Source organism: Globicephala melas, chromosome 13 (genome assembly GCF_963455315.2).
Source record: "Globicephala melas chromosome 13, mGloMel1.2, whole genome shotgun sequence".
In the NCBI taxonomy this organism is placed as follows: domain Eukaryota; kingdom Metazoa; phylum Chordata; class Mammalia; order Artiodactyla; family Delphinidae; genus Globicephala; species Globicephala melas.
Genome location: NC_083326.1, coordinates 82,679,904 through 82,692,438, shown reverse-complemented (window position 1 = coordinate 82,692,438; position 12,535 = coordinate 82,679,904). Strand labels below are relative to the sequence as shown.

The window sequence follows — 12,535 nt, the reverse complement described above, 5'->3', positions numbered from 1 at the left end:
TTTTATTTCTTGTGCGTGTTTGTTTTTTATGTATTATTTGTGTGAAAAGTATTATAAACCTATTACAGTAGAGTACTATGTAGCTGACTGTGTTAGTTGGGTACTTAGGCTAACTTTGTTGGACTTCTGAACAAACTGGATTTATGAATGTGCTCTTGGAATGGAACTCGTTTATATGTAAGGGACTTACTTGCAGTACGCTGAGCCAGAGTCCTGCTAGTCTGCTCCTGACATTTGTACCCCCCACTATGTTTGATCGCTGAGCCCCAGTGCTTCTACCTCCTATACACCTCTCTCATCAGACCTTCCCTCCTGTGTGTCTCCACCTCACTGCATTGGGTCAGTTTTTCAACTGGTCTTTGTATCTCTAGATTTACCCTTTTCCAAACAATTTCCCATGTTTACAAAATGACAACCTAATCAAGACATTCTCCAGCTTAAAAATCTCAGTAGCTCCCCATCACCTGCAGAATAAGATCTAAATTCTTTGCAGTACATACAAAGCCCTCCAGGCTCTGACCCTCTCATTTCCCACCATCTCCTTTCCCTTCTATATACATATAACCTACAACCTGGTCCTATCTAATTACTAGGAGTTCCTGGAAGCACCATAAGCCTCCCTCACTTTCTTCATGTGTCTTAACACCTAGAATTCCCTTCCTCTCCCAGGACTATCTGGAACATTTTCAAGATCTGACATAAAATCATCTCCTCCATGAAGTCTTCCCACCCTACTTTAAGGGTCAATATCTCCTTTGAATCCCTACTTTACTTTGGTCGTATCTTAATTATAGGCCTGATCACACTAAATTCCCATTACGTCTTACATATTTGTTTCCACAGCCTCTAGCACATGAAGAAATGCTTTCAATGAATGAATGAATACATGAATAATTACCTCAACATCTAGTCCAAACTGAATGGCAAAGCTCTCGGCTTCAGCAAATCTGTGTTTGTGAAGTAACCGACTCAATCTGATAAATTGAAAGAAATTTCAGTAAAATTTTTATTAATCAGGGAATTCAAGCTTTTCATCAAGGAGTAAGGCTTAGAAGAACACAAGAGGGCTTCCCTGGTGGCACAGTGGTCAAGAATCTGCCTGCCAATGCAGGGGACACAGGTTCGAGCCCTGGTCCAGGAAGATCCCACATGCCACGGAGCAACTAAGCCCGTGCGCCACAACTACTGAGTCTGTGCTCTACACCCCGTGCTCCACAAGAGAAGCCACCGCAGTGAGAAGCCCGCGCACCTCAATGAAGAGTAGCCCCCGCTCTCCGCAACTAGAAAAAGCCCGCACAGCAACGAAAACCCAGTGCAGCCAAAAATAGATAAATAAATTATAAAAAAAACAAAACAAAACACAAGTAGTTACCTGTTTTCTGGCAAAGCTTCTGTAAGACATCTGAGTACTAAAACAGAAACTGAGTCTTCAGATAGTCTGAGAAAAGTTTTAATATTGACATTTGTCATTTAACATCAGTAAGTAAATTTTAACTTTGCTATTATTTAACAACTTATCTGATAAACAAAACAGGACTTACTTTGGATCATTTTTGCAAATTCCTTCCAGAAGGTATATGGTATCCTACAATAGCAAAAAACATGTTTAAAATTGAAATACAGAATTAATTCACCTTATAGTTACTAGAGTAACAACTAGTTTAGGCAGAAATTATCCATCAATGGATTCTAAAATTACTGGGAAAAACTGGTGAGGAAAAGGATATTCCCACAGTCTCAAAATAACACCACGGAAATTACTTACTAATTATTCAGGGGAAAATGTACCTTTACAATGGAGAAATATGGCAGAACTGCTTTAACCAAGTGATCAAATTTAACAGCACCAATAACAGGACAAGTGGACATAAGCCCTTTAATGTGATGCAGTTAGGACACAGTATCACTTATGCAGGATGCTTGCCAAAAATCTTAGCACGAATCTAATCATGACGAGACACAGATCCAAATAGAGGGACATTCTACCACATAACCGGCTAGGACTCAAAAAATGTCAATGTTCAAAAAGACAAAAACAGACTAGGGAAGTTTTAGAGATTAAAGTAGACTACCATGTGACCACGACAACAAAATTCAATTCGTGATGTTTGATTGAATCCTGGGGTCAGGAACAAAAAAAATTTCTCAAGTAATAGGCACAATTGGTAAAATTTGAATTTGGATGGCATATTTCATAATAGTATTGCATTAATGTTAAATTTTGTGGGCCTCATTCTTAGGAGATACCTGCTGAAATTAGGAGTGAGAGGTCATGATGTCTGCAAGTAATTTCCAAATGGTTTGGAAAAATACAATGTGTGTATATAAAAAGAGATAAAACAGGGGCTTCCCTGGTGGTGCAGTGGTTGAGAATCCACCTACGAATGCAGGGGACACGGGTTTAAGCCCTGGTCCGGGAAGATCCCACATGCTGCGGAGCAACTAAGCCTGTGTGCCACAACTACTGAGCCTGTGCTCTAGAGCCCGTGCGCCACAAGTACTGAAGCCCACGCGCCTAGAGCCCGAGCTCTAAACAAGAGAAGCCACCGCAAGGAGAAGTCCATGCATCGCAGCAAGGAGTAGCCCCCGCTCACCACAAATGGAGAAAGCCCGCGCGCAGCAACGAAGACCCAATGCAGCCGAAAATAAATTAAAAAAAAAAAAAATCCGCCTGCCAATGCAGGGGACAGGGGTTCGATACCTAGTCTGGAAAGATCCTACATGCCGCGAAGCAACTTAGCCCGTGCGCCACAACTATTGAGCCTGTGCTCTAGAGCCCACGAGCCACAACTACTGAAGCCTGTGTGCCCTAGAGCCCACACTGCAACTACTGAAGCCTGCGCGCTCTAGGGCCTGTGTGCTGCAACTACTGAGCCTGAGTGCTGCAACTACCGAAGCCCATGTGTCTAGAGCCCGTGCTCTGTGACAAGAGAAGCCACCGCAACGAGAATCCCATGCACTGCAACGAAGAGTAGCCCCCGCTCGCAGCAACTAGTGAAAGCCTGTGCACAGCAACGAAGACCCAAAGCTGCCAAAAAAAACCCCAAAAAAGCAAGGAATAACCTCCCCCAAATTAACAATCATCTGTATTTCCTGTGGAGACAAGAAAATTGAATGTGCAGTTGACTGATGTTTTATTTGATTAATTTCCTTCTTTTTAAATGAAGACTGACCTCCTGTAAATATATTCGAGGACCTCTGATAACAATAAATATGGTTTACCTGAGATCTATCCAGGTATTCCACTAGGCTCCACTCATGCTTAGCTTATTCTTTTTTTTTTTCAATTATAAAAAAATATATTAGTTCAAAATACACATCAACTTACTGAGCTAATTCCTGTTTGGACCAGAGAAGAAACACCAGATACTTCCAAAGAATATAGTATTTCCATCATAGGTAATGAATAGACCATGAGGTTTCTCATCTAAGAAAAGTAGGACAGCAATTAATGTCTTAGGTCAATATAAACCTATGAGCACAAGACAGCACTTCACAATCCAGGGCATAGATTAAAACACTTGATACGAAGTTAAGTGCAAAAAATAAGTAAATCTGTTACTGTATTATTTAAATGTTACATAGAAAATTATGTTCTATCCTACCTTTTAAATCTGTTAAATGAAAATCCACGTACCTGGAGTCCATTCTACAATTTGTTTTTAAGGCAAATGTAATTCCTCAGTGCCAGAACTACATTAAGTATCACTATAATAAACATTTTCTTATAGACATTTTAATTCCTGAAATGCTCCAATTAAAATGTGGAGCTGAGATTTACACCTTTTTTTTTTTTAATGAGAAAAAAGAGCTCTGCAGGGTTATTTCTGATCTGTCAAGTACCTGTGTGAACTAAGAGCTAATATGCTGTGAGTACTACTTAACAACTAGTACTCCTAGTTAATGCTATTTCTAACACATAATATGGACGAATGTGATATAAATTTTCCAATACCTTCTTATTAGTAGTAGTTGTCAGAGCTACTAACTTGAGATTTGTAATCCCTTGCCTGAAAGAGAAAAGAAGGTTTAAGTGAATCAAAGAAGCCAACTGCTAGACATAAGCTAAGTCAAAGTGATATCCTTGTATAAAAGTTAAAATTAATTCACACAGAAGATACTGAACTTGACTTCTGAATGTTTATGGCCCAGACTCACACTCTTTCTAACACATTCACATGGAGGTTTTTGTGTTGCCTATTTGTTCTCAATGAATTTGGCTAACAATGAAATGGTCTTTACCCTGTCAGTCTGTTCACAGCGTTATCTAGAATGTAACACATAAGAAATGATCTGAACAGAACCGGGCAAGAAACCTGGTTCTAACAGAAGGGAAATCAATATGAGTGTCATAATGTACCACGTGACTGATGAAGGTGAATCTGCTTCTGTGGTGAGAAGAAAGTCTTCTATGTGAAGGGAGGGCCAGTTCCATATGGGAGTTAGGGTGTAAATATCCCATAAGCTCAGCACGTTCTGCAAAAGAGACATTTCATTGATACGTCCTCTTAACGACTAAAAATTTACATTTTGGAATCTATCTTTTGATACGTAACTGAAATAAAGCACATTACACAAGGTAGTAATCTACCCTGGCTAAAGTCCTTGTCTTTGTTAAGTTCGACAAAATTTCTGTCGTTAAACATAACACCAAGTGAAAATACTTAAGGGGAAGTATCAGAAACATACATTGGTATCAAGAACAAAAAGTAGATTATCTATCAGCTGGAACTTCTTTGCACCTACAAAAGAGAAAACAAGGTGTGTAAGGACTATGTTTCTGGGTTATATATAGCCATATTTAAAATAGTAAACTAACATATTTATGGAAAGGCAGAACTACCCTTAAAAAAGAAGTTCCCATTCCCACTTATTCCTGTTTCTCTACTTTTTTGTAGGATCACTAAAACGTAAAACCTCCCAAAATGAAGAGTAACAATTGCAGCATGTTAAGAAGCCAAATACACGGACAATCATCAGACTAAGCTGGCTTGTTTCCAAGGTTTGGTAAAACGGCTCATATGCCAGACTTAGTGTACTGGCATGAAAACGACAACTCACAAGTACCAAAAGTAGTTTCATTAACTGATTTTACCTTCAATAATCTCTGCATCAATAACACTCTTAACGGTCATCCCTTTCCTAGAAGAATCTGGTTCCCATTTTGAGAATGCACAATTACCAGTTCCCTACAGAAGTGAAAATAGTATGTCAATTACAAACTTGGGTCTAGATCTGAATTCTCCTCCAAGTAGAAACATCTAAGTTGTACATGTGACTAATTTCAAAATATATTTATATATTCAAGCCCAGCTAGCTCTTATCATCTAGTTCCTCTCTTAGTTTGTTTTCAACAGAACAGAATGGAAAAAACAGCAAACTCCTGCTGTACACTGTTATCACATGAACATTTAATAAGGAGGAGGCATATTCAGGCAACTCACTCTAGAGACATCAGGTAAGCTTCAAGACCTCCTCCAGCATTACAAGATAAAGATAACCTTTGATGAAGTATTTTCATGAAAATAACTACTAATATTTGAAAATAATTCATAAGTATTCATTTCAAATTATTTGAAACCCTGATGAAATACTGAACTAGATACACAAAACGGGGAAAAGTGACTGCTTCTTAACATATTATATAAATTTGGCAAGTAAAAATGTTGTAAGTGCTGTAATAATATAATTCAATATAGAATTTCTGCCTACTCCTTGAATATAATATTAGATGTTTTGTTTGCTGCTGTTGTTTTTGCCTACACTCATAATTGAAAGACATGCTAAATGTCAGGTAGAGGTTAGTGAAAATAAAGATGCAATATTTTTTCCAACACAGAGACTTAGTTATACTTGTTGAGTTAATTTTATGATCTTCATTTTATAATTTCCCTGTTTCTGTTATACAGTACAAATTAATACGTAACTTTACCAAAACTATGTTTTAATGAAGAAACATTTCAGAAAAAAAGCCCAAAATTTTATTAAAAAAAGAGAATTACCCCAATTATCACAGGGATTTCGCTTGCTAAATCACCAGCCACAAGATTGAGACAACCAAGGGTATGACAATTTTCAGTAGAAATAAAACTGGACTTGATTTGTCCTTGTAACTGCAAGATTTAAAAAATAAGAATGTTATATATATGCTCCATAGTCCAAATTCCTTGGAAAGACTGATAAAAAATCAGTTTAAATCAATAGCTATAAATGTATTTTTTAAAATAGGAATGTTATTAAAATGCTTTATCATGCTAATTCCCAAAATATCAACCATTAGACAATTATGCAGAAACACTTTCCTAAACTGACATTAAATCTAAGTTTCAAGAAGACAATGTGGTTTTGTCTTCTTACCTTTTTTGCCGTATGGAAGTCTACCTTTTCAATCGCTGCATGAAAAAGAGAAAGTAGGCTAAATTTACACTATAACCTATAAAATACGTATGAATCTTCCCTTTTGTGTCAAGGTTAAATTACATATAATCTAGTAAGAGGAACACTGGTCAGAAATTCATAAGGTGCTGGTGACTTTTCAGTTTTGCCCTTGACCAATGAAATAAACTGTGATGACATGTTGTACTCAGGGCACCAGCCAGGCTGCCTTACGGTCCCTACAGTGTCTGTCCACACCTTCCCTTAAAAGGTTCTTCCTACTAAGATGATCTTCTCCCTGCTCCAACTCTCCTATTCAAGCTCTGAAGTCCTACCTGTGAAGTCTTCATCACTTTGCACTCCCTTTTGTAAGAGTTGTTTCACTTGTCTGGCTCCTTCATTAAACTACAGAGAACCTTGTATCTTTAAATCTCGTTGTATCCCCAGAACTTGGCACATTCTTAGCACAGAGTAGATCTTTAAAAAGTATTTGTTGGGGCTTCCCTGGTGGCACAGTGGTTGAGAGTCCGCCTGCCGATGCAGGGGACACAGGTTCGTGCCCCGGTCCGGGAAGATCCCACTTGCCGCGGAGCGGCTGGGCCTGTGAGCCATGGCCGCTGAGCCTGCGCATCTGGAGCCTGTGCTCCGCAACAGGAGAGGCCACAACAGCGAGAGGCCCACGTACCGCAAAAAAAAAAAAAAAAATTTGTTGAATACGTGCCTGGAATCAATTCCTCAATCTCTGCCAGCTCAGAGGGATGTATGGTCCACACCACTCACTTAGCACACACTCTAGATTATTGCCTTGTATTGTTAACACTTACAAAATCATTTCAGTTTCCAGGTTCATTCATTCCATCAAAAAGTATTTATTACTATGCTAGCGTAACTCCTGTCTCCCCAACTAAGTTGTAAAGTCCTTGAAGACTATAAATAAATATGTCTTCAGATTCTGTTGTAGCCCTAACTGTGGAGAATAAGTATGTTATGAATACTTAAAAGTATACCCAATATCATAGAATGTAGTTAAACTAAAATATTCTTAAAGAGTCTATTTTAAAATTTACCTGGAAAACTAATAAGAAATATTGCTGCAAATCAGTAATAAGAAAATAATACATTACTTACCTTGTTGAATTTTTACAAGCTGAAGGTTTGTAATACAAAAAAATCCATTGTTTGTAAGAAGCAGCATATAATAGGTACCTATTAAAATAAAATCAAGCCAGCTTCTTTAAAAGGCACATGATATAAAATTTAAACCAGGGTCCGGATCTAGCTTAAAAGTATGTCCATTTGCTCATTTAAAGTCTAATAATAAAATAACACAGTAACAATACAAAGCTTATTTACAAAGAATTGGTAAGTTATTTGCAAAAACAATGTTAACTTCTTTGAAACTTCTATAAACCAAATTTCATTTGCCAGAAAAAAAGAAACTCAGATATATCAAAATAAATTAAGGAACAGTTAACATTTGTTAAAAAGAAATATGATAAATACGCTGAAACCCATAAGAACATATTAAAAGAATATTAGGTCTCCCTGATAATCTATAGAACTCTCAAAACTGTAAAAAGTTTAGGATATTATACTTAAGAAGAGTACATTTAAGCCTCTGAAAAGAGCTAAAATCGAAAACTTGTTTTTTAAAATAATATTAATTGCATCCCTAGAAAGTTTAACATTGTGTAGGTAACACCAATTAATTTACATAATATATTAACTATAAATCTGATTTTTTGACTGGGTATTAATAAGAAGACATTAAAAAAAGAAATTAAAAGCACTTACCTTCATTTGAACTATCTTTCTCAATAACAAGATTCCGGTAAGTACACTGATTTTCATCATTAGCTTTCTGAACAAAAGCCTAATTGCAAATTAATTTCAAATGATAAGATTAAACCCAGAAAATTAGAGTCAAGGATTATATTCTTTAAACTCTAGGGATATCAATTATCATTAGCAATAATTCTGCCTATATTCCAAACATTTTAGTTTTCAAATGGAAAACTATTTACAAGCTTCCTGCAAAAATGTTTATTTTCAATACAAAACTGTTTTGGACAAGTATACTATCTTCAAACCATACTTTTTCAATTTTGCATTTATTTCATATGTTTTGTGGATGAAAAATGTTGCCTGCCATATTAGCAAACAAAGGATGCTGCGACCATCAAGCCAAGAGGGAACTCAGGATGGAGATAAACAGGCTGCCCACTGTCAAGCCATCAGGCATTGCAGCAACTCCCAACTGTGCATCCTGAGGGGACTCAGGATGGAAAAGCACAGGATACTGGCCCTAAGACAGCAAAGGTGTATATCAAAGGAATAATTTCAATGAGCCCAGACTCTTGCATCTTCCATACATAGAAAACGCTAAATTTATTAACCCGATATACCTGCTTTTCTTTAACAGTAATCTTTTGATGTTCTGACTACCTGGTCTCCCTTGCAAAACTCCTATGTATCCTGGCTCCTCCCTCACCTCTTCAGAGCTGTCCCTCAGAGCATCTGAGAGGCTGCCTCCTGGGCTTAAAATTCTCAGAAAGTCTGCCCAATAAAACATAATTCTCAACTTTTAGGTTGTGCACTTTTTTTTCAGACAGTTTCTAAGGTATGATTCTTAAATTCAATGTAAAGAAACATTATTATTCTAATTTAGGCCACAAATCAAGTAATGCTTTGCTAGAGCTTTAGCTTTCTAAAAGATAATTTAGAATCTAGATAATGAAGATGAAAAACATAACAGGGTCTTACATTGGTGAGTAATGTTTGCTTTGATGTTACATGAATAAGATGTAAGTTGCCACTTCTCTCCCCAACCAGAAGAAACTTTCCTTCTTGACATAGGCCAACCACATCCACTTCAGTATCTGAAAATTTCAAGTCAAAGTTAAAAGCTTCCTCTGAAAATGTTTATTTTCAACACAAAATATTGCAAGTTTTGTTATTAAAAGTCAACTCTTTTAAGCTTCTTCTAAATATTTCATGAAAGTAGTGACTAATGTAAAAATGAATGCTACTGACTCTTTGTCAACAAATATTTGCTGAGCACTTAGTATACGCTAAGCACTGTTCTAGGTCTTTGGCATATATCTGAGAATAATAACAAGAGTCCCACCTTCATAGAGCTCAAATTCTAAGGCAGAAATAGATGATAAACCGTCAGCATAGTAATCAAATTGTATGACATACACAAAGGTGATACATTCTCTGGAAAAAAGAAAAAGTAGAGCAGCGAAAGAGAACTCAGAAGAGCCATGCAGTATCAGGTGGAGTGCTCAGGAGAACCCCCTTTGATAAGGTGAGATTTGAACAAAGACTTGAAGGAGGTAAGGAAGTTATTGCTTGCACACAGCAAGAAGGCCAGGGGGAATGACATGGAGATCGGGAGGGAAAGACTAAGAGATAAAAGCAGTAACATATAAATTGCTTATAACTAAAATTATTCAGCAGCAATATTTTTATACAAAAGTATTATATGTAGGGACTTCCCTGGTGGCACAGTAGTTAAGAATCCGCCTGCCAATGCAGGGGACAACAGGTTTGATCCCTGCTCTGGGAAGATTCCACATGCCATGGAGTAACTAAGCCCATGCGCCACAACTACTGAGCCTGTGCTCTACAGCGCATGAGCCACAACTACTGAAGCCCACGTGCTGCAACTACCGAAGCCCACGTGCTTAGAGCCCATGCTCCGCAACAAGAGAAGCCACTGCAATGAGAAGCCTGCGCACCGCAACGAAGAGTAGCCCCCGCTCGCTGCAACAACAGAAAGCCCATGCACAGCAACAAAGACCCAACGCAGCCAAAAATAAATAAACAAACAAATTTATTTTTAAAAAAGTATTATATGTAAAACACAGCCTCACTTTTAATTGGTGAAACTGTGAATCTTGGGGACCCATCAGGGTAGATGCGTTAATATTCCACAAAATATGGGTTTCTCTCCTGCAAACTGTGATCAAGATTTTGTTCTTATGTGCATACCTTCTAATTCCTTTTCATCTACGTTCTTTTTAAAAATAATTAATTAATTAATTTTCAGCTGTTCTTACGCAAACACTTCAATAACCATCTTTCTCTCAAAATTTCAGAAAAAAATTCATAATACTATCACCTATTTTCCAGCATAATCACTGACTTGTCTGTCCCTTAATTTACTCTGAAGCCCATACTTGCATATACACACTTAAAGCCCTTTAACTCAATAAAGAATTAATTCATAAGTACTTTTAAAAAACTTTTTATAGTGCTAAAAGTATTCAAATTATCTGTTGATGGTATTGAAATTATGTACAAGATTCAGGAACTTAAACATAATTGGGCTCAACTGTTTTCTACAGTATTCTAACACAAAAACCACGCAAATAAATTGCTGCTTTCCATGTATGTTTTTCCTTAGATTTATTGAGAGAAGGGATCATCTCAGTACCTGTTCCGTCTGGTACTCAGCACAAGGCACTCAAGATTAATTTCTTGAAATTAGTGTAATTTTGAGTCTTATAAATAATGGAGTAAAGAAAAGGCAATACTGTAGAAATTGGTAGCAAGATATAGATGACTTCCAATTTATTTTACTGAATTACATTAGACTTACCAAATATAAGATGCAATTGAAGCAATCTACAAATACTGTCCAACAGTATCACTGATTGGTCCGCTACAATAATAAACCCATCACTTAAGCTGCATGCTTGTAGTTTTGGATTTAATGAGGCCTGTAGGAGGGAAAAGCAGGACTAAAATAAAACATTTTTATACATGTTTAACAATACCTATCAATAGTATCACCACAGTCACAATCACCCAAGTTTAAAACTTCACCTAGGGCTTCCCTGGTGGTGCAGTGGTTGAGAGTCCGCCTGCCAATGCAGGGGCCACGGGTTCATGCCCTGGTCCGGGAGGATCCCACATGCCGCGGAGCGGCTGGGCCCGTGAGCCATGGCCGCTGAGCCTGCGCGTCCGGAGCCTGTGCTCGGCAACGGGAGAGGCCACGGCGGTGAGAGGCCCGCGTACCGCAAAAAAAAAAAAAAAAAACTTCACCTAATAGGCCTTCTTTCTTTAGCCCATATATCTAATAGTCAAGGTTTTCTTTGTATGATATATATATCTCTAATTAGTCAAGCTTTTCTTTGTATGATATATCTTGAATCCATTCAGAGCCTAGAACAGGGAAATAGTCCAGGGTTGCTAGAACAGGGCAAAGGATTCGAAAGTACAAGTCTTTGTTTCCTAAGGGCCGAGCTTATGCCTGGAGAAGCCAGCAGGCATTAACGTAAATGAATGAACCAATACTGGCATAAAGTCTCAGGGTCTGGGAAACAACAGGGAGCAGGACTGTGAACTGGAGGGCACGAGGCCCCACATAAACTAAAGAGAGCAGAGTCAGCCAGATGAATGCCCTGTGGAAATGCGATCCTGGCATGGCCACTGCTTCCAATTTACCAAGAATATCTGGATCTTTATGTGAAATATTCTAATTTTTAAATATTGGCAACTAAGTCAACATTTTAAAAAACACAATGCAAGCCAAATATGAGTCTCCTGTTTGTAGCTTCTATTGATTAGAGCTTCCCACATATAATCTTTTTTAAAATTAATTAATTAATTTTTAGTTGCACTGTGTCTTTGTTGCTGTGTACGGGCTTTCTCTAGTTGTGGTGAGTGGCGGCTGCTCTTTGTTGCGGTGCAAGGGCTTCTCATTGCAGTGGCTTCTCTTGTGAAGCACAGGCTCTAGGTACATGGGCTTCAGTAGTTGTGGCACACGGGCTCACTAGCTGCAGCTCGCGGGCTCCAGAGCACAGGTTCAGCAGTTGTGGTGCACAGGCTTACTTGCTCCACGACATGTGGGATCTTCCTGGACCAGGGTTTGAACCCGTGTCCCCTGCATTGGCAGGTGGGTGCTTAACCACTGTGCCACCAGGGAAGCCCTCCACACATAATCTTGAAGCCGTCAGATAGCTCAGTAGTTGAGAAGGCTGTCACTTACTAGCTGAGTAATCTCAAGCAAATGCCTCAACTGACTCTCTGGTAAAGCTGGAGTAATAATAATAATAATAATGCCTACAAGGCTGGCTGGTATGGAGATTCAATGAATTAATTCATGTAAAGGGCTTAGAAGGGAACCTTGCCTGTAGCATATGCTGGGATA

General features: G+C 38.1%; 1 protein-coding gene across 6 annotated transcripts in view; it reads right to left on the bottom strand.

Annotated features, from left to right (window-relative positions):
- The window catches only part of KNTC1 (kinetochore associated 1), a 61,598-nt gene extending 52,766 nt beyond the window's left edge, over positions 1-8,832 (bottom strand). For 3 of the 6 annotated variants that reach the window (XM_060310329.1, XM_060310330.1, XM_060310331.1), the window contains exons 1-12: positions 8,170-8,558; positions 7,504-7,581; positions 6,358-6,392; positions 6,003-6,113; positions 5,096-5,189; positions 4,690-4,742; positions 4,361-4,476; positions 3,956-4,010; positions 3,329-3,427; positions 1,542-1,585; positions 1,373-1,438; positions 899-974 (exon numbers count right to left, since the gene is read on the bottom strand). In XM_060310329.1, the coding sequence (XP_060166312.1) occupies positions 899-974; positions 1,373-1,438; positions 1,542-1,585; positions 3,329-3,427; positions 3,956-4,010; positions 4,361-4,476; positions 4,690-4,742; positions 5,096-5,189; positions 6,003-6,113; positions 6,358-6,392; positions 7,504-7,570 (816 nt within the window). In that variant the 5' untranslated portion in view covers positions 7,571-7,581; positions 8,170-8,558. Of the gene's footprint in view, positions 1-898; positions 975-1,372; positions 1,439-1,541; positions 1,586-3,328; positions 3,428-3,955; positions 4,011-4,360; positions 4,477-4,689; positions 4,743-5,095; positions 5,190-6,002; positions 6,114-6,357; positions 6,393-7,503; positions 7,582-8,169; positions 8,559-8,780 lie in introns of those variants that run through there. The other 3 variants (XM_060310328.1, XM_060310333.1, XM_060310332.1) reach the window with 3 other exon arrangements.
- Between the last annotated feature and the right edge of the window lie 3,703 nt (positions 8,833-12,535).